We start from the raw sequence: 24,138 nt of genomic DNA on the forward strand, positions 1-24,138 counted from the left end.
ACAATATAAGAATTAAAAGAAGAGCATAAAGAAGATAAAAGACAAAAAGATCTCAACAAAATATAAATCACTCATACGTAAGCAGATGGTAAACATAATAAAACACAAAAATATAAAACACAATACAAATAACAGATGAATCATATACAAGTAAAAACAAAAGAAACATTTGAAGGATATGTAAGCAAAACAAAATAGTAAAGAATCAAACATACATATAGTTTAGATAAGTATAAGGGACAACATAAGAGACTTGTAAATAGTTACAAAATATCATATGATAAAAATAGTCGTAAGAGTATACAAGCGATTCAAAATAGGCATATTATATAAGACGTAATAAGGACATAACCATATATGTATTCGACAAACAATATAATAAATCAGAAGTATTAGTAATATTCATAATGAAAAATAACATATATAAACAAGATATAACAATAATAATTATTACTGTATAAAATTAATTCAGATGTAGCAATATATGATATAGTAGTTAAATCACATAAATACAATCAACATAATATACAACAAATAAAGATGTATAATACATAAAACATGACTATGGAAGATAAAATAGATTTATAAATAAATAAAAACTTAAGAAGAGCATAATTTCGTATAATAAAACACCGATGTACTATAGATAAACATACAATGGATGATTGATGAACATGTGAACATAAACACTGATAAAATATAAAACAGAACACGATTAAACACAATTGATACTAGAAATGATGAATGACTATAAATTAATAAAAAGTATACATCATAAATATATTAATCTACGTGAATACACTATAATAAAAAGAGAATAGTAACTATAAAAGAATAAAAGTAAAGCACAACACAAGTAAGCGAAAATAATGAATAGAGAATGAACAACAACTAATAACACAATAAAAGACGTAATATCTAAAAATATCATAAAATAAATACTAAAAATAACACGCGTATACATATTTTGTTTCAATGACAAAACAATATATATCGAAAACAAAGCAAACAACAACAAATATGCAAATACACTATAAACAAACCATGAATAAAAACTATACATACTTACAAACGCTATTTAAAATTATCTTTATATTAGTTTAAAAAGAATAATAACTAATAGTACGAGGTAATGTAACAAATTAACTATATAATTAGTTACTCAACTCCAAACCTAATAATATGAATAAATACTTGAATATAAAAATAGAAATACATTACTCTTAAAAATAACGGAACCAATGTGAACATACTAAAACAATCTAACAAGACAAAACTAACTGATAAAAACTATATACTAAAAATGTAAAGGATAAGAATATAGTGCATACGTAGAATATTAAAATCATGAACTTATTAAAGTATATCACAAAACACGAACAATATACAATAATCTAAATGTAAGTAAATAATAGATGATATGATAGAGAAACGTACTCATACACAATATAGATATACAAAAGTATAATTAAATAAAAAAAATCTAAATATCAGATATGATATGCAATGTATATGTGAAATCTAGAACAATGTGAAACACTTGATGACATGGTTTGAATAATTAAAATATATAATTAATGATATATATAAAAAACATACAATATAACACTGTGTATGATACATAAAATAATATAATAAATAATACAGAAATCAATACAACCAAACGATATATAAGTCAAAATCAAAGAGAATATAATAACATATAAAATAATGACCGGCACGGGGAAAGAGAGGTTATACAAAGAGAGGATAATCACGAAGCGATGAGACAAAAACCGTGGAACACTCCGGAGTCAAAGAATGGTAAGATATGGACGAAACGATATCTATCAAGAAATAGGATAAGGGCTCAAGAATAGTCTTACGGATGAAATCATGATATGTATCTAAATTGTCCAATATATTCTCACTAGTAAGGACTCGGGACCGTGATCGAGACCGTGACCTGCATGGGCCACCACTAAAACTTGTCACGCCCCGCTTCCCAAAATACCAGGGAATCGGGACGCGAGCAAGCCCACGACGTATTAGACTGAGAAGAGATAAGTGCTAGACCCCGTCTTCTCAATCTAATACGCTAAGCGTCAAGAAATACAAACGAAGGCACAGGTCCCCGATCACAGTAATGAGAATATAATAAACAACTCAGAACCAAAAAATACATATCACAACTGAAATGATCATCTAGACATAATATTCGGGCCAAACATGCCCTTATACAAACTATCTGAATGAAATACTGGAGAATATAAAATACAATGATCAGGTAGAAAAGGAAGTGCTACGAAAATAAACTGAAAAGAATAACTGAGCTTCAACTCTTCTTCTGCTTCATCTACAAGACACTCCTGCTGAGAATACTCGGCTCTGGCGCATCTCCACAAAATCAATCAAGTAACAAGTCGATCATACATCTAGCGATCAGAAATCATCCAAGAATCAATGTCATACAACTAGATGGAATTAATACTTAAAAATCTACAACTCGAGACGTAGTACGTCGAGCGAAATATTCCAAACAAGGAAACCCTCATGTATATACCATATTTCTCAAATTGTAGATAATTAAATATTAATCCCGATCTATGTATGAAAAGAAACACAACTGGCCTATATCTCACAAGAATCCATAAATCCTAACCAAAATGACGATACCGATTCACCTTGACTCAACAAACCAACCACAGTGGCGACACCGATCCACTGGTAACAAGTCATTCTATAACAGGTCACTGGTCATATCTCACACAGAGCCAACGCTCATATTACCGGATAATTGACTGTTCACAAATCCCCTACGTGCATCCAATCCCGCTACACATGCGGCCTAGAGGACTACACGTAAACCGTTTTCTGCCTGGTTCGAACTTCAAACAGAACCCGAGTGACGAAACGATTTCACTGACTAAAGTGATGTACACACTTCACTTTAGCCCTACAAACCAACCCCGGTGGCGACACCAACCACGGGAGCGAGCCTGGAAGATACATCAACAGTCTTATCACTTCCCCATCCCAACTCTCTTGTATTTTCTAAGTCAAACATAATCCACATTGAAACTCGGGTTCACCACCTAAACTCAGTCAACACACCCACACATGTCACTAGGTCTGTTCATGACGCACGAGGCCACTAAGTCATGAACTACTAAGGGTTCTCAACACAACCAAGAACAATCAATGCAACTAATCATGTGCAATAATATCATAGCATATCAGGTAATCAAGATTAAGAATTTGAATCATAAAATTGTTCTAAAATAATCTTCTAAAATAATAATTTATTTACTTCAAATTAATTCTTTTTTTGAATCATAAAATTGTTCTAAAATAATCTTCTAAAATAATAATTTATTTACTTCAAATTAATTCTTTTTTTAAATAAATTCTTTTCTCATTATAATCATTCTAAAAATATTCTTTTAAATAATAAAATTCATAAATTCAAAAATAATCTTTTCATAGGATAAATTCTCATTAGTTCAAAATAGTCTATTTTTCTAAAATAATTTCTTTTTTTTATTCTAAAATAATTTCTTCCATAAGATAATTTCTAAAAAAAATTATTATTATTCTAAAATAATTCTTTTTCCAAAATAAATCCTTTTAAATTATTATAATTTTCCTAAAATGATTTCATTCTCAAATAAATTCTTTTTAATTAATATAATTGTCCAAAAATGGTTTTGCTACCAAAATAAATTCTTTTAATTTATCATAATTATTCTAAAAAAACTAATTATCACATAATTATGATTTATCTAATATTATTCATCAAACAATCTCACACAGATAATTATTAACAGATATAAAATTACCGATAATTTATAATAAATATAAAAATTCAGATCTGAGCAAGTAGGATCTTGCAAGCAGCTGATTAATTCAGAGCGGTCTAAGAATTGGATGATAAGTCAAAGGAGTATCGGGATCTTGCCTTGGGGTTCGTTGGGATGTCTCGGCTCCGAGCTTAGCGACGAGGGCTGCAGGGGGTGAGTGAGCTGGGCGAGGCGGAGCTCGCTGGTGGCGAAGAGGGGGCTATAGGAGGACAGGGCGGCGAACAGGGCTGAAGGGAAGGAGGTCGAGATCGGGGCTTGGACGGAGCTCGGAACTCGTCGGAGATGTGGGGGAAAGAGGAGGGCAGCTACTGTCGCTGCTGGTGGCGAGCAAAGGAAGAGGAGGTGGCGCTGGTGGTGCTGGCCGGAGGCGGAGCTCGCGGAGGTGATAGAGAGAAAGAGGTGATGGGGAATAAAATAAGGGAGGAATCAGGGAGAGGACATGGGGGAGTGGGGAGCGGGATTTGAGGAGTGGGGGAATTACGAGGTGGGCAGTTGCGTGAATTAGGGAGTGGATTGGGGAAGTGGGGTAAGTAAGAGAGTGTATGAGAATAAGAGAGATACAAAGTGAAATACCGTAGGGAAAACACAGCAAAATACCCTTTTAAATAATTTAAAATATCAGAAAATTTATTCAAATAAATATTAAAAATTTATGATCAAAATAATAGTAACAATAACAATAATGACTAATTAACTATTAATTAAAATTTTACCGAAACAATTAAATTTACAATTAGCAAAACTATTAAAATAATATAATACCGTACTTTTAAATCGTAGAAAATTCTAGAGAAATTGGAAAAATACAAATACTATTTTAGAAAAATAATATTTAATATTTAAATACCAGAAATTTATTTAAACCAGTATTAGAAATTTACGGTCATTACAACTGGTGGTCAAATTGTCTAAATACAGCTTTGGACAAACACAAGTAGAGTATTTGGGACATGTTGTGTCTCAGGAGGGTGTTGGGGTTGATCCAAAGAAGATTCAAGCTATCGTTGAATGGCCAAAACCAAAAACATTGAAAGGGTTGAGGGGCTTCCCAGGCTTAGCAGGGTATTACAGGAAATTCATCAAGAATTTTGGAGTTATAGTCCAGCCATTAACACAGTTATTAAAGAAAGGAGCCTTTAGTTGGGGAGAAAATGCTGAAAAAGCTTTTGAAGATTTGAAGATTGCTCTAACCCAGCCCCCAGTTCTAGCAATGCCAGATTTTAGTCTAATATTTATCATTGAATGTGATGTTTCTGGATCAGGGATTGGTGCTGTGCTAATGCAAAATGAGAGGCCTATATCCTATTTTAGCTTTTCATTGAAGGGAAGGAATACCACACTGTCAACTTATGAAAAGGAGCTTCTAGCCCTCACTCTATCTAACAAGAGATGACAGCAGTACTTATTGGGAAGGAATTTTGTGATTAGAACTGACCATCAAAGCCTCAAGTATTTACTTGAACAGAGAATTCACACAAGGATCCAGAATAAATGGCTTGCAAAGCTCCATGGTTATGACTATAGAGTGGACTATAAGCCAGAGAGACTAAACAAGGCTGCAGATGGTTTATCCAGACTATATGAAGTGGAAGAAGGTACCCTACCACAGGAAATTGAAGCTTCAGCAATTACTACTATCAACAGTGAGTGGTTGGATAAAATCAGGCATATGTGCTCCACAGATGAGTATTTACAGAGCTTAATACCAAATTACAAAGGGGACAATTGGAGGCTAACATATATCACAAGAAGGAGGGAATGTTTTACTACAAAGACAAGCTACTAATTAGTCCTACTGCTCAGAATGTTAAAATATCATTGCTCAAAGAACACCATGACAGTCCTACAGGAGGCCATTCTGGGATTATCAGGACTTTGCACAAATTGAGAAGATCTTTCTATTGGGGAGGAATGAAGAGAGATGTTCAAAAGTATGTACATGCTTGTGACGTTTGTCAAAGGGCAAAAGGGGAGAATATAGCATCCCCTGGACTATTACAACCACTCCCTATTCCAGATTATATTTGGGAGGATCTATCCATGGATTTTATTACCCATCTTCCAAAGAGTGGAGACAAATCTGTTATCTTTGTAGTTGTTGACAGATTATCCAAATATGCTCATTTCTTTCCAATGTCACACCCCTACACTGCTCAGTCAATAGCCCAGGTTTTCTTTGAAGGGGTATTCAAGTTGCATGAGATGCCTAAATCCATAGTCAGTGATAGGGATTCCTTGTTTACAAGTTTATTTTGGAGAGAATTGTTTAAACTACAAGGAAGCCAACTGAAATTTAGTTCAGCTTAGCACCCACAAACTGATGGGAAAACTGAGGTCACTAACAAAAATCTGGAGAGTTACTTAAGATGCTTTTGTTGTCACAAACCTAAGGAATGGAGTAAGTGGCTGTCTCTAGCTGAATTTTGGTATAATACTACATGGAAAATCTCTACACATTCTACTCCCTTTGAAGTACTATATGGTAGACCTCCCCCTTCTTTGCTTTCATATGTTCCCAAGAGTTGTAAAGTGGAGGCAGTGGATGAAATTCTCTTTTCAAGAGATATAACCCTACAATTCATTAAAGACAACTTGAAGATTGCAACTGCTCAAATGAAGAAATTTGCTGACAAACATAGGAACTATAGGAGTTTTGAGGTGGGAGACTGGGTCTTCCTTAAACTTCAACCATATCGACAAATCAGTGTGTCTTCATACAGAACTCAAAAGCTTTCTCCTAAATTTTATGGGCATTACCAGGTTTTAGAGAAGATTGGAGAAGTTGCCTATAGATTGGGTTTACCTGATCAAGCAAAAATCCACCCATTTTTCCATGTGTCCCAATTGAAGAAAAGAATTGGAACTGACATTACTATTCAGGTTGATTTTCCTAACTATGTGGCTGAAATTGTTGATGAACCTGAAGCTATTTTGGATAGGAGGTCAGTTATGTAGGATTCTCATTTGTGTGCACCTTCATGAGAAAAATATCACCTTCCTCTATAACATCCCGCACAAAATGATACTTGATGTCCTTATGTTTAGTACGAGCATGATGAACTTGATTCTTAGCGAAATGAATCGCACTTTGTCTATCACCCCACAAGTTCACGCAATCCTACTTAATCCCCAAATCATCTAGAAGACCCCACAACCATAATGCTTCCTTTACTCACTCTGCCATGATCATATACTCAGCCTCTGTAGCAGAAAGTGCCACTGTAGCCTATAATATCGATTGCCAACTAACTGGAGCATCATGTATTCTGAACACATAACCAATAGTAGATTGTCGTCTATCTAGATCGCTCGCGTAATCTATATCTACAAACCCATCAATATGCCACATATCTCCACCAAAACATAGACTCGTATCAACGGTACCCTTCAAGTACCTCAGACCCATTTCACTACTTCTTAATGTGTCTTTCTCGGATTCGCCATGAACCCATTGACAATACTGACCGCATGTGAAATATCTGGACGTGTATACACCATTGCGTACGTCAAACTGCCAAGTACACTAGCATAAGGTACACGCTTCATGTGTGCCTTCTTTTCTACTATAGTGGGAGATTATTTACATGAGAGCCTGAAATGTAGAGCCAATAGAATCACCACCGACTTAACACTTTGCATCCCAAGCCTTGCGATAACCCGCTCAATGCAACCCTTCTAACTCAAGAATAATCACTGATTTACTCGTTCTCTTCTAATCTTCATACCCAATATTTTTTTAGTAGCGCCCATGTCCTTCATCTCGAACTCTTTACCAAGTTGAGATTTTAGTCTATCTATCTCCACCTTGCTTCTCGAAGCAATAAGCATGTCATCCACATACAAAAGAAAGAAGAAGATATAATCACCTCTACAAAGCTTCCGAATATGGACACAACAGTCATAATCGCTTCTGAAAAACCCATGCTTTAGTATGAAGGAGTCAAATCGCTTGTACCATTGTCGAGGAGATTATTTCAATCCATAAAGTGATTTCTTCAAGCGACATACCTGATGCTCATTATCCTCAACCTTATAACCCTCAGGTTGATGCATATAGATTTCCTCCTCCAAGTCTCCGTGCAAGAAAGCCATTTTGACATCAAGTTGTTCCAGCTCAAAATCACCATGAGCAACAATACTCAATAGCACCAGAATAGAAGTGTGTTTCACCACTAGAGAAAAAATATCATCGTAATCCATACCCTCTCTTTGTGCAAACCCCTTAACCACTAGTCTAACATTATACCTTGTAACACTGAGCTCGGAAGATCCTCCTTTCTCTTGTACATCCACTTACAACCAATAGCTTTCCTCCCTAAGGGCAATGAGACCACCTTCCATGTTTGGTTTTTTCGGAGAGATTCTATATCTTCCTCCATCGCAACCAACCAACTCTCACTATTCCTATCCCGAATAGCTTCTTTGAAGGTGACCGACTCATCATCCTCCACCAAGAGTGCGTACTCAACCAAATTTACCTGTTCATAATGCTTCAGAGGCTGATCTGACCCCAGCTTCTGAATCTGCTTGTATGCTCGCCTTGGCCTAGTGGAAGCTAAACTGTCTTCTAGCTGCTGTTATTATAGTGCATGTACATTTTCTTGCCGAACCTCCTTCTATTCAAACTCGTCATCACTCGTTTCCCGAGTGTCTCCATGATCCTCCTTTTGAACACGACTAGAACCTGGTTAGTTCTTAGATTCTATGTCAATCACCTAGGATTTTGAAGTCCCAATAGTCTCAACACCATCATCCTCGGGTGCCCTAGCTTTTGATAAAGCTATCATGAATTTTTTATCAAAGGTAACATCTCTGCTGATCACGAACTTGAAATCTTCTGTACACCAAAGGCGATAGCCTTTTACGCCCTGTACATACCCCAAGAATATTACCTTCTTGGCCCTCACGTCAAACTTTCCCTCGTTAACGTGATAGTAGGCTGTACATTCGAAAATCCTAAGCCTATCGTAATATGCATGCTCCCCTGACTATACCCGATAGGGTACATCACCATCCAATATCGAATGTGAAGAACGATTCACTATGTAACAAGCTATAGTAAGCGCTTCTACCCACCATTCTTTGTCCAAACTAGCATATGATCGCATACTCATTATTTTCTCTCGTAATGTACGGTTCAGTCTCTCTGTAACTCTATTCTACTGTGGTGTAGACCTGATTGTCCAGTGTCGAGTAATACGCTCCTGATCATAGAACTTCTTGAAAGCACCAGCTGTATGCTTTGTACCGTTATCAGATCTCAGTATCTTTAATTTTCTGCCTATTCTGTTCTTAACCATTGCTTTTTTACTTCTTGAGCGTCTCGAATACCTCATTCTTATGCTTAAGAAAATAAACTCAAGCATACCTGGAATGATCATCTATAAACGAGATAAAATACCTGGAACTGCTATTGGAAGTTGTCGGAGTCGGACCCTAAATATCTATATGCACATAGTCTAATATACATATGTTCTTGTGCTTGCTTTTCAAGAACTAGACCCTATGCGCCTTTTCGTACACACAATCATCATAAAAATTCATACAAAGTTTCTTCATGTTCTTCAGCAAATCTTTCTTACCAAGCAGATCTAGACCCTTCTCTGACATGTGCCCAAGTCTCGAATGTCATAACCGAGTGTGCTCACATGGGTATTTACCACTTCCATTAGTTCCAACTGCTGTATCTACTGTCACTATAGTACCCGAGAGAGTATATAGGTTACCGTGTCGAATGTCCTTCATCACTACTAGGGAACCTCGAACAGCCTTCTTCACTCCGTTCTCTGTAACTATCTTGCATCCATCAGAGTCCAAAGCACCAACTGAGATAAGATTCTTTCGCAAGTCGGAAACATGCCTCACATTCGTCAGGATTCTGACCACTCTATCATGCATTTTGATTTTGATATCACCAAACCCCACCGTTTTACAAGCATGGTTATTCCACATCAATACGGTTCCACCATTAATGTTGCCACCATTAATGTTCCTATAGGCAGTAAACCACTTTTTATTTGGACACATATAGTAAGAGCAACCCGAATCAAGAATCCACTTATCGAAGATATCTTCACCACACGTAACAGTATAGCATTCTTTTTTCGTTCCCTTCTTCCGAGACATAACTCGCCTCTTCCTTGCCTTCTCTTCTCTCGGTTTTATTGTTGTTCTTCTTTCCACCTACTCTCTTGTTAGGACACTTTGAAATATCTAAGCTCACTGCATTTAAAACATGGTCTTCCTGCAAGAAGTCTCGATTTCGATCTAGACTTTCCTTCCTTGCCTTTTCCTCGCTTATTGCTCCTTCCTCTTACAAACAGTTCATGTGTCTGCTCCTTGTTACCACTAGTAGTCATGTCACTAGTTATAATTTTCTAAAGATCATCCACTAAAAGCGTCGTTCTAGTCTCATCCATCTTTAAATTGTCACCTACAAACATCAATGTTTGTACTAGGTTCTCATAAGACTTCGATAAAGAAAGAAGTAGCAGAAGTGCTTGATCCTCATCTTCTATTTTTTACATCAATGTCCTTCAAATCCGATATGATCCTATCGAACTTGTTGATATACTCCCGGATTGATGAGCCTTCCTCCATCTTGCAAGTATATAATTTAGATTTTAAGTAGATCCGATTTGTTAGACTCTTCGTCATGAAGGTACCCTCTAACTTTGACCACACATCCGCTGCCGTTGCCTCTCCATCCACTAAGAAAGCGACATCCCTCTTAAAGCATAGGATAATCAACGACTTGTGCTTCGGGATCTAACCCTTCACAATCCTCATCTGATATATCTTTGTGCTTTTTTTCTTTTCCTACCAAAGCCTTGTGTAATTTCTGTGAAATCAACGAATTTGTCATCTGCATCCTCCAATAAGAAAAATCATTCTTCTCATAGAACTTTTCAATCTCATACTTTTTAACTTTAACTGTTTTACTGGTAGACGTCATTCTCCACTTGCTTTAGTAAATCCGCTTCTCTTAGGAATTTCAACAAACATCTTGTGTGCACTACACAATAACCAAGCACCATCTCAAATCAGAAGCTCTACCACCCCCAATTTGAACAAGAGCTCTGATACCAATTGTTTGGGAGCCGACACGCCTACTCACCGCGGAAGCGAATCACTTCGAAAGAAAGCCCTGGCTTTTGTTTTCACAAAACTCAAAGCCAACCTCGATGTTCCTGTTTGACTATGAAACAAGAACAAAAGTGAAATACCTCAGTGAGGTGAGATATACATTCTTTCCAATATCAGATCTAGATCTGAATATCGAGGAAACCAACCAACACAAGTAGTAGCCAATACACGAAAAAACAATAAAGAAAACACGAGATTTACGTGGTTCGACAAACTTATCTACGTCCACGAGAGGGGGTGAAGGGAGATTCCACTATGATGTAGAACACCGACGACTTGTACAACCCACAAACTCGTTCCAAAGAGATGGGACTTCGATTTTACCAAAGAAAGATGATCACTTTCTTGTACAATCCCTTCAAGTTCTCTCTCTTTTTCTCTTCTTAAGATCTCACCTTTAGATCTGAAAAAATCTATGTCTTTTCTTCTCTAGCAGCCGGCATACCCTCTACAGAAACCCTAGAACGATGTTCCTATTTATATCAAGAAAACAGATCCGAAATAGGTCCAAAACGGATCTGGAAACACGCTATCACTGTTCACCCGAGATACCAAAATGGTGTCCCCGGCACTGTTCACAGTATCTTTTTGAGGCGTATAATCGTACAACCGCCGTGCAATTTCTTGAGGTACATCACATCATCAGACAAAAAAGAGCAATTGAGCGTGAAAAAAAAGGGGTCCAAGTCGAAGAGACATAACTGAGGGCGAGCAATTTGGGTGTATGTTGCAAGGTACGTAGTGTGGACACGTACACGGGTACATCCGTACATGGAACCTGGTAATTCCGCAAAAGTGGGGAACGAGTCCGCGACCGACACTGGAGAATCGTGGCGGATACGGGTAGAAACTGAAAAAAACCCCATTTTCCCTTGTCACCCGATAAGGCCCAGAAATGGAAGTAAATAGCTTATCGGGTTAAAAAACAAAAGGTGTTTGAACCCGCTGGACTTCTTCGGATTCCTACAAGAGCTGGAGAAGCACTTGAGAAGACAATTATCAGTAATTAGTGAGTAATTTTTTTGTTTTTCAACTTTTAGGGTTTCTTTTGGGGGTTTCAGAATTTACATCTAATTTGCAATTGAGTTAGGATCTTTTGGGGGTTTCAGAATTTACATCTAATTTGCAATTGAGTTAGGATCTTTTATCAAGCTAAGTGTACGACACACATGCATAATTATGGAACATTTAAGTAAGTGCACAACACAAGAATGGCGGCATATACATAATGCACCATCAAACATTCAGCCAAAGTTGGGTTGATGCGTGCCATCAACCCATTAAGCTACAGCTTTGTGAAAACCTTATGTCTCTTTCTATTTTTCTCTTCACAAACATCAACGAGGGTTTGTAAGACCCAAGACAACATAAAATTGTAACTACTTATCTTCTCAAAGAATTATTAATTATCGAAATCCAGGGAAAATGACTACAAGTTTTTTCGATGGTGGCAATAACGATGGATAAACTTCCACCATAATAAACGTTATAGGGTTTTACGTCTCCATCAAGTTTTCCTAATTTCCCTTTTGCAATTCTCTTCGCAACTAAATAACACAAGATGGGGAACTTGAATCCAAATCTAATCAATTGCATAAAACTATTCTACATGCATTGCTTACAATTTTCATTATATAATATTAAAAGAAAATACTTTGTACAAGAATCTTTCGCACTAGTTCAAGATTTATTTATTTGATGAATACAATTCTTAATTATTTAATTATTTATTAAAGGTTGTTGTTGTTGGAGGTGGGGAGTCCAACTCTACCGGTTCTCTTTCTCTTTGTAACCTCCGCCTATTACTCTGATTTTTGGAAGTCCTCCCAAGTGTTTGATAAAATGACTGAACGAACATTGCTCGAAATTTCTATTCTTTGAATAAGTGATTTAGCTATATTCGTATATTTTATAACTGGGTTGTTGATAAAGTTGAAAAATTTTGGAAGTTTTCCCATGTATGTGTTTTCTGAGACTTTTTCTCACAAAATTTCTCGTTGCTGGGTTGAAGCTGCTATACTTCAGTCATATGAAGCGACTCAATTTCTGTTCCTTGTAACAAATTTGGAACTTTTGATCATTATAAGTTGGAAAATTTGAAATCCCCCTTCATGAAAATTTGGTTAATTTCTAATAGTATCTTGAAGGACTCTTTTACGGTTTACCTTTTCATTAATCTTTTTATTTAGCCGACCATGTGAGCTTTCCCAAAATCTGATTACTGCTTTAGAATTTACTGAAGAGTTGAGAAGTTTATCTCTGTAAATTGTAGGTGAACAAGGATTTTACTGCTTCATCTATTTATTATGTAAAGTAACTGAAGTTAAATTTCCTTGCAGACATAGTTTCTTATGTGATTTCTTCTTGGTTTTAATGATCTTTATTGGTAGCACAGTTATTTCTGCAGTAAAGTTCACTTGACCTTATCTATGGCTGCATCCAAGCCTTTGGGTAGAATGGTCTCACATGTTATTCTAGATTTGGATGGTACACTTCTAAATACAGGTGCGACCATTCTTTCTTGTACTTGACTTTTTCGGAATCTCTTTATATTTCCAACTCACTTTAAAATTGGTATCGCCATTTTTATGCCTATTTGTCATTTATCGCTTTTTGCTCCCTACCTTCCTATGTCTATGGTTTATGATTACAGATGGCATCGTCAATGAAATAATGAAAGTTGTGCTAGTAAAGTATGGAAAGAAATGGGATAAGAGAAGAGCTCAGAGAATAGTAGGGAAGACACCCATGGAAGCTGTGACTGCTATTGTGGAAGATTATGAGCTCCCTTGTAAGATAGAGGAGTTTGTTTCTACAATTACACCTATGTTTGATGACCAGTAATTTCCTATCTCAAATTTTAATTCCTAACATGTTTATTTATTATTTTTTGTTCTATTCGCGTACGTTAGACAAAGTGCATATCATATATCCCTGCACGCGAGCACTCAACTGTGCACACACCAGGGGAAAAAAACCGGGAGAAGGGGAAAAAGTAGAAGATCCTGGTAGATTCCTTATGATGTTGCAATAATTTTGAAAATAAACTTGAAATTGAGCTTCTTACATTTGCTAATGTTGTTTGGCTCGGTCTTATTACAGTAACGAAATTCACTTGCACCATAGACATCCTTTACCCCATAAAAAGAAGAAGTTCTCGCGGGTCAGTCAGACTGTTGTACTGTGGATCTACTCTGATTAGGATATTTCACTGTCTTTTTATCTAATTGAACTGTACATATTCTACTTATTGTGAACGTTCATGTGAGGTTCATATATCAATAATCTGGTCTCTGACAAGTAGCGTACCTCTGGTCATCACCCAAGGTCCCAAACCCCTCACATCTCTGACAAGTAGCGTACCTCTGGTCATCACCCAAGGTCCCAAACCCCTCACCTACCCGCCCCCCACCGACCCACCCACACACAGCAGATCTCTCACATAATCAGAAAAAATCAAAGAGAGAATATAATCGACCTTATCAAATCTCGTCATTAGCAAGTACACTGTTAATGCTTCTTTTATGTTACAAATTACACTTGCCTCTGGTAAAAAGTTTCCATGCATCTGGCCATTGCAGATGGTGCAATATTAAACCTCTCCCAGGTGCAAATCGATTAATTAATCATCTGAGGAGTAATGGTGTGCCAATGGCTTTGGCTTCAAACTCTCCTAAATCAAATATTGAAGCAAAAATATCCTACCATCATGGTAAGATTGGAATTATTATGTTAGTTTATGGAAAGGAATAACTGATTAAGTTTCTGGAATGATTGTTTCCCCCCTATTTATGTGCTCATGGAGCTTCTCTATCTGCTCAATTTGTGCAGATTGGAAAGAATCCTTTTCAGCTATCATTGGTGGTGATGAAGTGCAAAATGGAAAACCATCTCCTGAAATGTGAGAGTGGCATATAAGTTAATGTGGTTTGTTTTGTAATTTAAGCTTTCTGAGGAAGTTCCTGTTATCATTTGTTTAAATACGCCAGTCTTTGTTTTTGAAGATTCCTTGAAGCTGCTAAAAGGATGAAGACTGATCCTTCGAACTGCCTAGTAATTGAGGATTCAGTGTAAGTTTTAATGCATCTAGTATTACTGTGTTTTGCACCATTAAAAGGATCCTGCTTCTTTAAATTTTTATTAACCAGACAATATTAATATGTGGGCTCTTTCTCTTTCTGACATTTATCCATTAAATTTTTTACTGCTGCGAAGTCGCTGTATGTTTCTCTCTCCTACTACATCTCTTAATAGCGAGTTTTTTACTTCTTAGAAAATTATAGCGGTTACTTTCTAAGCTCCAAATAATATGCTATTGCAGCAGATTTAGCGTAACTTATGTTCCTTCTCAGAGTAATTGAAGAGTGAAGGGTTGTAATTAAAAAATGTGTTTCAACTGCCATGTCTAACAATATTCCAATTTATAATTGGAATGTTCTCCAATCGAATGGTGTAAACTGTTATTCTTTATAGCGATGGACGTAGCCCATATATAAAATAAATAAATAAATACACGAGCTATCACTTGTTGGTACAAGTACCTTTACAAGTGTATGATGAAAATACTAAAAAATAATTGGCTTCAAGTTTTGCATTTGTTTATAATATATAGCAAAAGAGGGTTAATGAACGAGGTTGAGGAAATTAAGACAGGTTCTTTTGATCAAGGTAGAATAAGCCATAGATCATTTATGTCCATTACATTGCATTTTTCAGAGAATAAGCCAATCAAGTAAACCAACTATTAATTGTCTATTCCCTGGGCATGTCTTGGATTTACAAGCAAAGCATATATTGCATTGTGAATTTGTGATTCATATCCTACCATGTATCTATCGTACCTCATAACATAAAATTATGTATAATTATCAATTAATTGTGCATATAGTTATCTATAGGCTATAGCACAAGGTTCTTGGCAGATTAAAAGCACAGAATTGCTAAAACTGTGTAAAAAGCAAATACAAGAATACGCAGGTACGGGCATACATAGGAGGTGCTTTTCGAGACCATATCCAACCATTTGAAATGCTTCACTCGCTAGACGTTTAAATACATTTTAAACCACTTCACGATACACACCAGCATTCTCTTCTCAACCAAAATAACCAAATCTTGTTTCACCTCTTCCAAGGGTTGGTCCCTGTTTTTCATTCTCATTTTTGGGCTTCTAGTAACATGTTTATAGAACACCCTCTCATCAGTTCTTTGTTCCTAATGCTTCTGTGAAGATGAACAGAGTCCACCACCTCCCTCTCTGTTTCTGCTCTAATCTCCAGTTTAGCTAGTAGTTAAGTCTAATTCAGATTTGTTCTAACCATATCAGGCCAGGTGTTACGGGTTGCGGTGCCATCTCTTCCAAAGCAGGCTGGACTCTACAGTTCAGCAGATGATGTTATAAATTCCTTGCTTGATTTGCACCCTGAAAATTGGGGTTTGCCTCCATTTGAAGATTGTATGCTCCTCAACAACTGATTAATAAGTTCACATGAGATCCTCTCAATTGCCTCATTTTTATGAAACTACCGTTGTTCAATGGCAGGGGTTGAAGGTACATTACCGATTGAGCCCTGGTATATTGGGGGACCTGTGATCAAGGGATTTGGTCGCGGCTCAAAAGTACTTGGGATACCAACAGGTATCTCAAAGTTTAATGACTCTAGACATTGCATTTAGAAAAAAGACACAGCTTCTATTCAATTTTAACCATTGTCATTGCATTTAGCACAAGTTCTACCATTTTGAATTTCACAACTTGTGTGCTCTACAGAGGATTGCCTGAAACATTTACGTTCTTATATAAGGATGAGCATAAGTTTCATTTAATGTTTCGGGGCAAAGGTGTAGCTTTAGTTGGTTATGTTTGGGCCTTAACTAGTGAATGGAGCCTGTTATTTAGCCCATAGTTTTTGCTGTCATGTTTAACACCAAAATAGCAGCTTGTTTTGATCATTTATATGTACCGAGTGTGTGATGACCTGAATCTTTAACAATAATGCTTGAATGGGATTAAAATCAGTGAAGCACTTGTAGTGTTCATTAACAGTCATCCCTCCTTTTTCTTTACTTGTTTTTACCTTCAGAGAAGCAAAATATATAGTTGAGATTGGTTTCAAAGTTTCCAAGTTCCTTTACTGTATTCAATTGAATGAATTCACCTTCGAATTAAAATGAAAATGCAAAGATGTATAGGCTAATTAACGGTTGACCTTAGAATTCTGCAAAAGCTTCCAACTGGAAGATCATGTCCTACTTAGAAGATGACAAGATCATCTGGATCACATTCGCATAACCACATAAATGACCAATATTTATATTGACATAAGTTATATGAAATCATGCCTTAAAGAAGTCTGTTGCAGCAGCAGTGATGCTATTTGATAAGAATGATGATTAAGGAGATCTTTAAGGACATTTGAAAATTTTGCTTCGTCCAGCTTAACTATCAATACATACCCCACTTATAGAAGAGTCCAACATAAGTTTGGCATGAAAGTTCGATGCGAAGGACAAGTTCTCTCCCCCTTTATTTTGTATCAGAAACTTCAGAGGGTTATTTATAGCTTATACGTAATGATGGTTAAGCAATACAAAGGAAACTTCTGGCAAACTATATCAGCGAGGCTGTCTTTCTTATCTTTGTTTTAATTGTTCTTTGCTTTCTGATACTGGGAACTTTGATAATATTACCGAGAAACTAAAGCGGAGCAGGTAGTGGCCTTCATATTTTTAAGGTTACAGTTCCAAACATGCCTCCGACAACATTCGGGGTAGTGGGTATCCACCTTTTCCATTTTAAATTGCTGTCAGCATTTCCGCCCATATTTGCTGCCATCATTAACACTATTGTTTGTGACTTTTATCTAGCTAATTTATCTGCGGAAAACTTTTCTGATGTGCTCTCTGAGCACACATCTGGAGTCTACTTTGGTTGGGCTGGCCTCTCAACACGTGGGATATACAAGATGGTCATGAGCATAGGATGGAATCCTTATTTTGATAATACTGAGAAGACAATTGTAGTTCTCTATTCTTAAATTCTTTTTCTTTTGGAGCGTTTTCAGCCTAAATAAGCACTTCACATCTCTTGTCATTTTTTTTCTTTTGACAGGAACCATGGCTTCTTCATGAATTTGAAGATGACTTTTATGGAGAGGAATTGCGTCTTGTAATTGTTGGCTATATAAGACCAGAGGTGATGGCCAATATCAGAACTGAAATTTGATTCGTAAGATGTGCAATCCTTGTGACTTTTTCTTCTGCTTCCTTTCTGCAGGCAAACTTTCCTTCCCTTGATAGCTTGATAGAAAGAATTCATAAGGATGGCAAGATAGCAGAGAAAGCTCTAGATCTTCCAATGTATGCAGGTTACAAAGATTCTCAGTACTTGAAGAGCTCTCTGCCACAGAGCAACTTCCACAAGTAAATCTATATTGGATAATTTATTATGGTAGATGTTATTTTTTGACATTAGGAAAAGTTATCTGTTACCTTTCCTTTACAAATTATCAAAGAGTGATATCAAATAAGTCAAGATTCTTGATCTTTGCAACAGACTTGCTCAACTTCGTTGCACTTCTTTTTTCATCTATACTCAAGCCAACTATAAATGTAAGGATACACATGTAATTTGGATAATGAATGTGATATATTTTGACAAGCATCTGGAATTACAAATGTTGTTCTATTGCTATATACTTATTATGACAGTTGTATCAGGTCGTGTATCCGAAACCATAAACTGAACAATGAAACACAGTTTGTTTAATGTCTTTATTATCATTTTCTTTTGTTCATGCAAATGTTGCTATTTTGGGTAAGGATGAACCACAATATAGCTATATTTGGTAAGTTTCTGATACAGAAGTGAAGGGGATAAATTATCCTAATCTACCCTCCCCATCCTTCGCCATTCAAAACGGTCTGAAAGTATTGTTTTGTTCCCTTTGCTTTCTTTGCCTCCCTGTTGCAAAATTTCTTGTCAACTTTCTTTTGACAATCATGGAATTGAGGCCAACCCTTTTGGTTATTGTCTTCTCTATTCTCCTTCCCTCTGCTCTCTCTGAAATCAAAACCACCAACATAATTTCTGATGCTTGTTCAAGCATTCTCTTCGAAGAATTTGGCTTCTCTTCAAACGGTATTGCCTCTGTCTCCCTCAACTCTGTCTCTTGGGCTTCACAAACGCAAAATTTCTCCCTCTTCTCCCTTGGTTTCTACCTCCTTTCCGACTCTTCTGACTTCAGCTATCCAATGAATCTGATCACAGCAACAACTTCTGTCCCCTTCCCACCAGCTTCTCCCTCATTTTACTCACATTCCAAGATCTTCGCAATTCCACAGCCAACAACACTTCTCATTTCTGACCCTGATAAATACAACCTCTTTTTTGCCAACTGTTTGTCAAATTCAGTGGAAGTCACAATGAGAGTGTACAATGTCGATAGCTATGGAAGGAGACAATACTTACCAATTGGGCGAAAATGGTTGCCTCTGGTGTATATTGTATTCTTTGTTACGTATTGCGTTTTCTTAGGGTTTCGGGGGTTTGTCTGTCACAAGCTTTATCAAATGATGTATGAGGTGAAAAATTATGAACTCCCTCCCTAAAACATAGAGCATGTCTCCATGTTTCAAGGGGGACATTCCCTAAAACATGGAGCATGTCTTCATGTTTCAAGGGGGGCATTCCCCAAAACATGGAGCACATTTCGGAGGATGTTGTCTCTCCTTTCTCCCTATAAATAGAGTGGATGAAGAGAGATTTTTAGTGTGGAGGAAAAGAGAGTGAGTGAGAAGTAAAAGAAAAGAGAGAACTTGTAAGTTATATAAGTTTGGTATTCTCCTCATAGTGAAAACCCCCTCCCGTGGACGTAGGCAAGTTTGCCGAACCACGTAAATCTTGTGTCTTAACCGTGAGTTAGTTTTGCTTGTAGGTTCCCTCGACAAGTCAGTCCTAGAACTGATGAGAGGTTGAGCTGGAACAAGAGTTGGCTATTGCTTGTAGGTTCCCTCAACATTCAGTCCTAGAACTGCTGAGAGGAAGAGTGTATATCTCACTTTGTTGAGATATTTCACTTCTGTTCTTGTTTCCTTTGTGAAACGAGAATATAGAGGTTGACTTGAGCTTTTGTGAAAACAAAAGCCATGACTTTCTCTCAGGTTATATAACTTCCGCGGCGTGAGGGCGTGACTCTACGCCCAACAAGTACGATTATGCAAAGATTAGTATTTCCATATATAGTCATGTGCCTAAAATCATAAATTCAACCATTTTCTCTCTGGTCCACACAAATGTTGTCTGCATCTATATTTGGTAAGTTTTGGATAGAAAAAGAGCACAAAACATCGTAATCTCCTTTTAAACTTCTTTACAATCTACTGTGTATTCTTAGTTCTTAGGGGTCATGTGTGGTGTTCGTCTGCTACAAGGAGAGGACGATAGCAAAAAAAATCCATATGGTGATGGCTGCATTGCTCTTGTTCAAGGGACTGAAGATGGTATGTGCGGCCGAGGACCTGTGGCACGTGCAGAGCACGGGGATGCCTCATGGTTGGGATGTTGCTTTCTATGTCTTTGAGTTCTTCAAAGGCGTGCTGTTTTTCACTGTCATTGCTCTTATTGAAACAGGATGGTCTTTGTTGAAACCGTACCTTCAGGCTTCAGGTACACAAACTCCTTTACTCTTCAATAAGTTGTAGATAGGCCTCCCTTACTATTGTCCAATTGCAGATAGACCCTATATAGTTCTCTATTGTTGCAGATAGACTCCCCGAGTGAAAATATTTACTTGAAGGTAAAAAGGGGAGAAAATCACTCAGGGGTCTATCTGCAACAATACAACTACAAGGGCTACAACTGGGTGATGAATATGATGATATCTAGACAGATGGATCTTATTGCAGTGGGTGTATCTGCAATTGACACTTATAAAATAAAGGTTTCAACGAAAACTGGGTTCTCATGAATTTTGTATTGCAGGAGAGAGACAAGAGCATCCTGATGGTGATAATCTCATTTCAAGCGGTAGTGAATATCGCCAGAGCCATTATCGGCGAAGGGGGAACTGTGTTGGATAATTGGTTGACATGGATTCAGCTCTTCAGTCTCGTTGATCTTGTGTGCTTCTGCCTCGTCTTCGTGCCTTTACTTTGGTCAATACCAAGCCTTCGCGAGGCATCAAAGACCGATGGAAAGGCAGCCCGAAACTCACTCTTTTCAAGCAGTTCTATCTTGTACTTGAAGGTTATTTATATTTTACAGGGAACATCGCGTCAGAGATGAGAGGATTTGATAAGTTACGGGTATCTGTGGCTGGTGGCCGTGACGGAGGAGAGTGCAAATTTGATGTTTCATGTGGACGTGTTTTTTTTAATTTTAGGCCCGCGGAGAGGAATCAGTATTTGTACATCGGTGACGAGGAGGAGATAGAAGCTGGCGAGGCTTTAGAGACGGATTAAGTTGTGTGTAGATTTCGAATTGAGGGGGTGATTTCTTTTGAGTGATCGTTCATATGATTCATCTTTGATCAAATTTGTTGCTCAGAATTGATTATTCATCATGGTGATGAGATTTGAGGGTTGGTGTTGGTCACGGGAAGGAGAATAGAATTCTAGGACAAAATAATATTGTTTGGAATTTTATGGTTCATAAATTTGAAGCAAGATTTTGTTCTAGATTGCCGTGACATCATGAACCAAAATGATAGAAATGCATCGTGGTGGATGAGGTTTGGGACATCAACAACAGGACGAGAAATGAGTTGTCTTTACATTAAAAAAAGGAAAAAGAGAGGATAGCAAAGCAAGGACACTAGTGATTGCGGCCCTAAACTTTCAAATTTTCCCAACAAATCCTAATAATGGTGTTAATGGTGCCGACCGTTATTTTGACTACATGGGAAATAAGTGCTTGTTGATTTCTTAACACCGTTTAGGGAGTTCCCCCGTTGGAGTTTGATTGTTTAAGAGGGTTTTGTTCCAAAGTCCAGAGGGTTTGGTGGGAGAAGGAAAAGTTTAGGGATATTTCGTGGGGAACCCCCATTTTTCAGGGGAGTTTTGTGAAATTTACTGATAAAATATGTTGCTAATTTCACAAAGAATAAAATTCTACGTCTGAATTAGCTTCCAAAGTGGCAGCCTTTGATGTCATGGTAATGTGAACAAGGGTGCAACTCTCACTTACTGGCTACTGCGTATAGTGTATGTTCCTCACAGATAAACAAGCAAAATTGACCCGCGTAATGCCGCGGCATTAGTTGAAGCATTTGATTTGAAAATACATTATATAACTAATTATTTGGAGAAAGCATGATAGGTCACAGCAAAAATATATCAACATGCACTGCCTATCAAATTGCTCAAATAAAACATGAATTTAATATTAATTTGTTTAAATATTTAGGTCTAAGAGTGATTTTGGAAGTAAGTGAGTTTAAATCTAAATAAGGCTAAATGTTTAGTCTATGGACAAATAATTTTTTTTTGGAAATAGGTAAAATAAATGGAATAAAATTTTGAGCTTATAAGCAAATAAAGTTCATCTATAATTTGAGATGACGCGATATTAGTGTGAAAAAATCAAACAAAATAATAGTTTAAGCGTTGTGTTTAAAATACTGCATATGTCATCACGTATAAAAAAAATCAAGTTATATAACAATAAAGTAACTTATATAGTATATTAAACTACTAAAACACTAAGTATGTTCAAAATTAATTTTATAAAGCGTTTCAAGTGTAAGAGTAATTTGGATGTGCGTGAGTTTAAAAAAAACTGGGGATAGAACTTTGGGTTCATAGAGAGAATGCCCTTTTCGAAAGTCGGCACATTTGAAAATAAATAGGGATAAAACTTTGTTTATAGGCAAAGGGCCATTTAAAAGTGGGTGTGCTTGAAAACAAATTGAGGTAAAATTTTGGGTTTATAGACAAAACATCTAGTAAAATTCTGGTATTACGTGGGTTCAAAAATTAATGTCGTAAAGCTTTGGGTTAATAGGTAAAGAAAAACTTTAGAAGTGGGTGAATAAAAATGAAATGGGTAAAACTTTGGGTTTTATGAAATAAAACCTTTAAATTCATAAAACCTTTAAAATTTTTGACAGAAGCAGAGGCCAAGTTTTGAATTCCCATTGTTTTGATTATCATATCATACCCTCTTTAAAAGCGTGAGTTCGAAAAAGCTTTTCATGGTCAAAATTACTCTTAACTATTTTAAATATTTTATTTATATTTTAATCTATCCTAATCATACTTATATTGTATCATAATATCATGTAAACTAGCTATAGCTCAACAATTTTTAAAAAAAAAAAGATTAATAAAATACATGAAATAGCTCCATGGCATTAGTTTGTTAAGGTAAAGAAATTATACATGGCTAACATACTATAATACATGAAGTATTACAAAAAAAATTTAAAAAATTTACAATTGCACAAAATTCCCTCAAAAGTTTAAAATTACATAAAACACCCAGGCATTTTAAAACTTAAAATAACAAACATGAAATTTAAAAATTAATTATAACCTCCGAAGAATTTAAAATTTTTTATTAACATTCTCAACGTTTCAAGAATTGTAGAAATGCCCTCAAAAGTTTAAATTATAAAAAACACTCTAAAACTGTAAAATTTTAAAATTTGCAAACAACATAGATGAAATTCAAAGGATTACCGTCAGGCACCTAAAAATTTAAAATTTATATAAAATAACATCAAAGTTATAAAAATTACAAAAAACTCCCTAAAAAGTTAAAAATCACAACCAGTACACATCAAATCCGAAAATTATTAGCAGACTGCTGAAGATTTAAATTTTGTAAAAAAATAATCCAAAGTTTTAATAAATGAAAAAGTATCCTCAAAATTTCAGAGTTATAAGAAATATACCGACATTTGAAAACTTACCAACAATGTGAAATATAAAATTACAAGCACCCAACTTAAAATTAAAATTTTTTAAAATGCTCCCCAAGTTTTAAAAATTATAAAATACACACTCAAGAGTTGAAAATCACAAAAATAAAAAGCTTAAATTGGCAAGGAAAATGGTAATTGTTTGATATTCTTTCATTAAGATATATAAATATAAATTATAATTTAAGATTTATTATCCCTTTTCAGAATTTAAAAGTAGTCTAAGTTGATGC

The 24,138-nt window shown here is 36.1% G+C and overlaps 2 protein-coding genes across 2 annotated transcripts; both read left to right on the forward strand.

The window, feature by feature from the left end:
* LOC109836442 (bifunctional riboflavin kinase/FMN phosphatase) lies at positions 11,937-18,682 on the forward strand. The gene is made up of 12 exons (XM_020404339.1): positions 11,937-11,994; positions 13,381-13,490; positions 13,639-13,825; positions 14,567-14,697; positions 14,817-14,886; positions 14,990-15,055; positions 15,351-15,359; positions 16,292-16,440; positions 16,528-16,623; positions 17,853-18,004; positions 18,097-18,180; positions 18,262-18,682. Exons 2-12 carry the CDS (start codon positions 13,415-13,417, stop codon positions 18,409-18,411), a joined length of 1,170 nt encoding a protein of 389 aa, XP_020259928.1. The 5' UTR covers positions 11,937-11,994; positions 13,381-13,414; the 3' UTR covers positions 18,412-18,682.
* Positions 18,902-21,662, forward strand: LOC109838108 (protein GPR107-like). Its single transcript, XM_020406579.1, is given in 6 exon segments — positions 18,902-19,568; positions 20,388-20,645; positions 20,968-21,193; positions 21,196-21,275; positions 21,277-21,345; positions 21,348-21,662. Coding segments are annotated over 6 exon segments (1,314 nt in total). The 5' UTR covers positions 18,902-18,986; the 3' UTR covers positions 21,447-21,662.

This window comes from Asparagus officinalis, chromosome 4 (genome assembly GCF_001876935.1).
Source record: "Asparagus officinalis chromosome 4, Aspof.V1, whole genome shotgun sequence".
NCBI lineage: Eukaryota > Viridiplantae > Streptophyta > Magnoliopsida > Asparagales > Asparagaceae > Asparagus > Asparagus officinalis.

Coding starts and splice junctions, on each gene's coding strand:
- LOC109836442 (XM_020404339.1), top strand. CDS start 13,415: ATGGCTGCATCCAAGCCTTTGGGTAGAATGGTCTCACATGTTATTCTA. Junction 13,826..14,566: donor ACACCTATGTTTGATGACCA/GTAATTTCCTAT, acceptor TGGCCATTGCAG/ATGGTGCAATATTAAACCTC. Junction 14,887..14,989: donor GGAAAACCATCTCCTGAAAT/GTGAGAGTGGCA, acceptor TTGTTTTTGAAG/ATTCCTTGAAGCTGCTAAAA.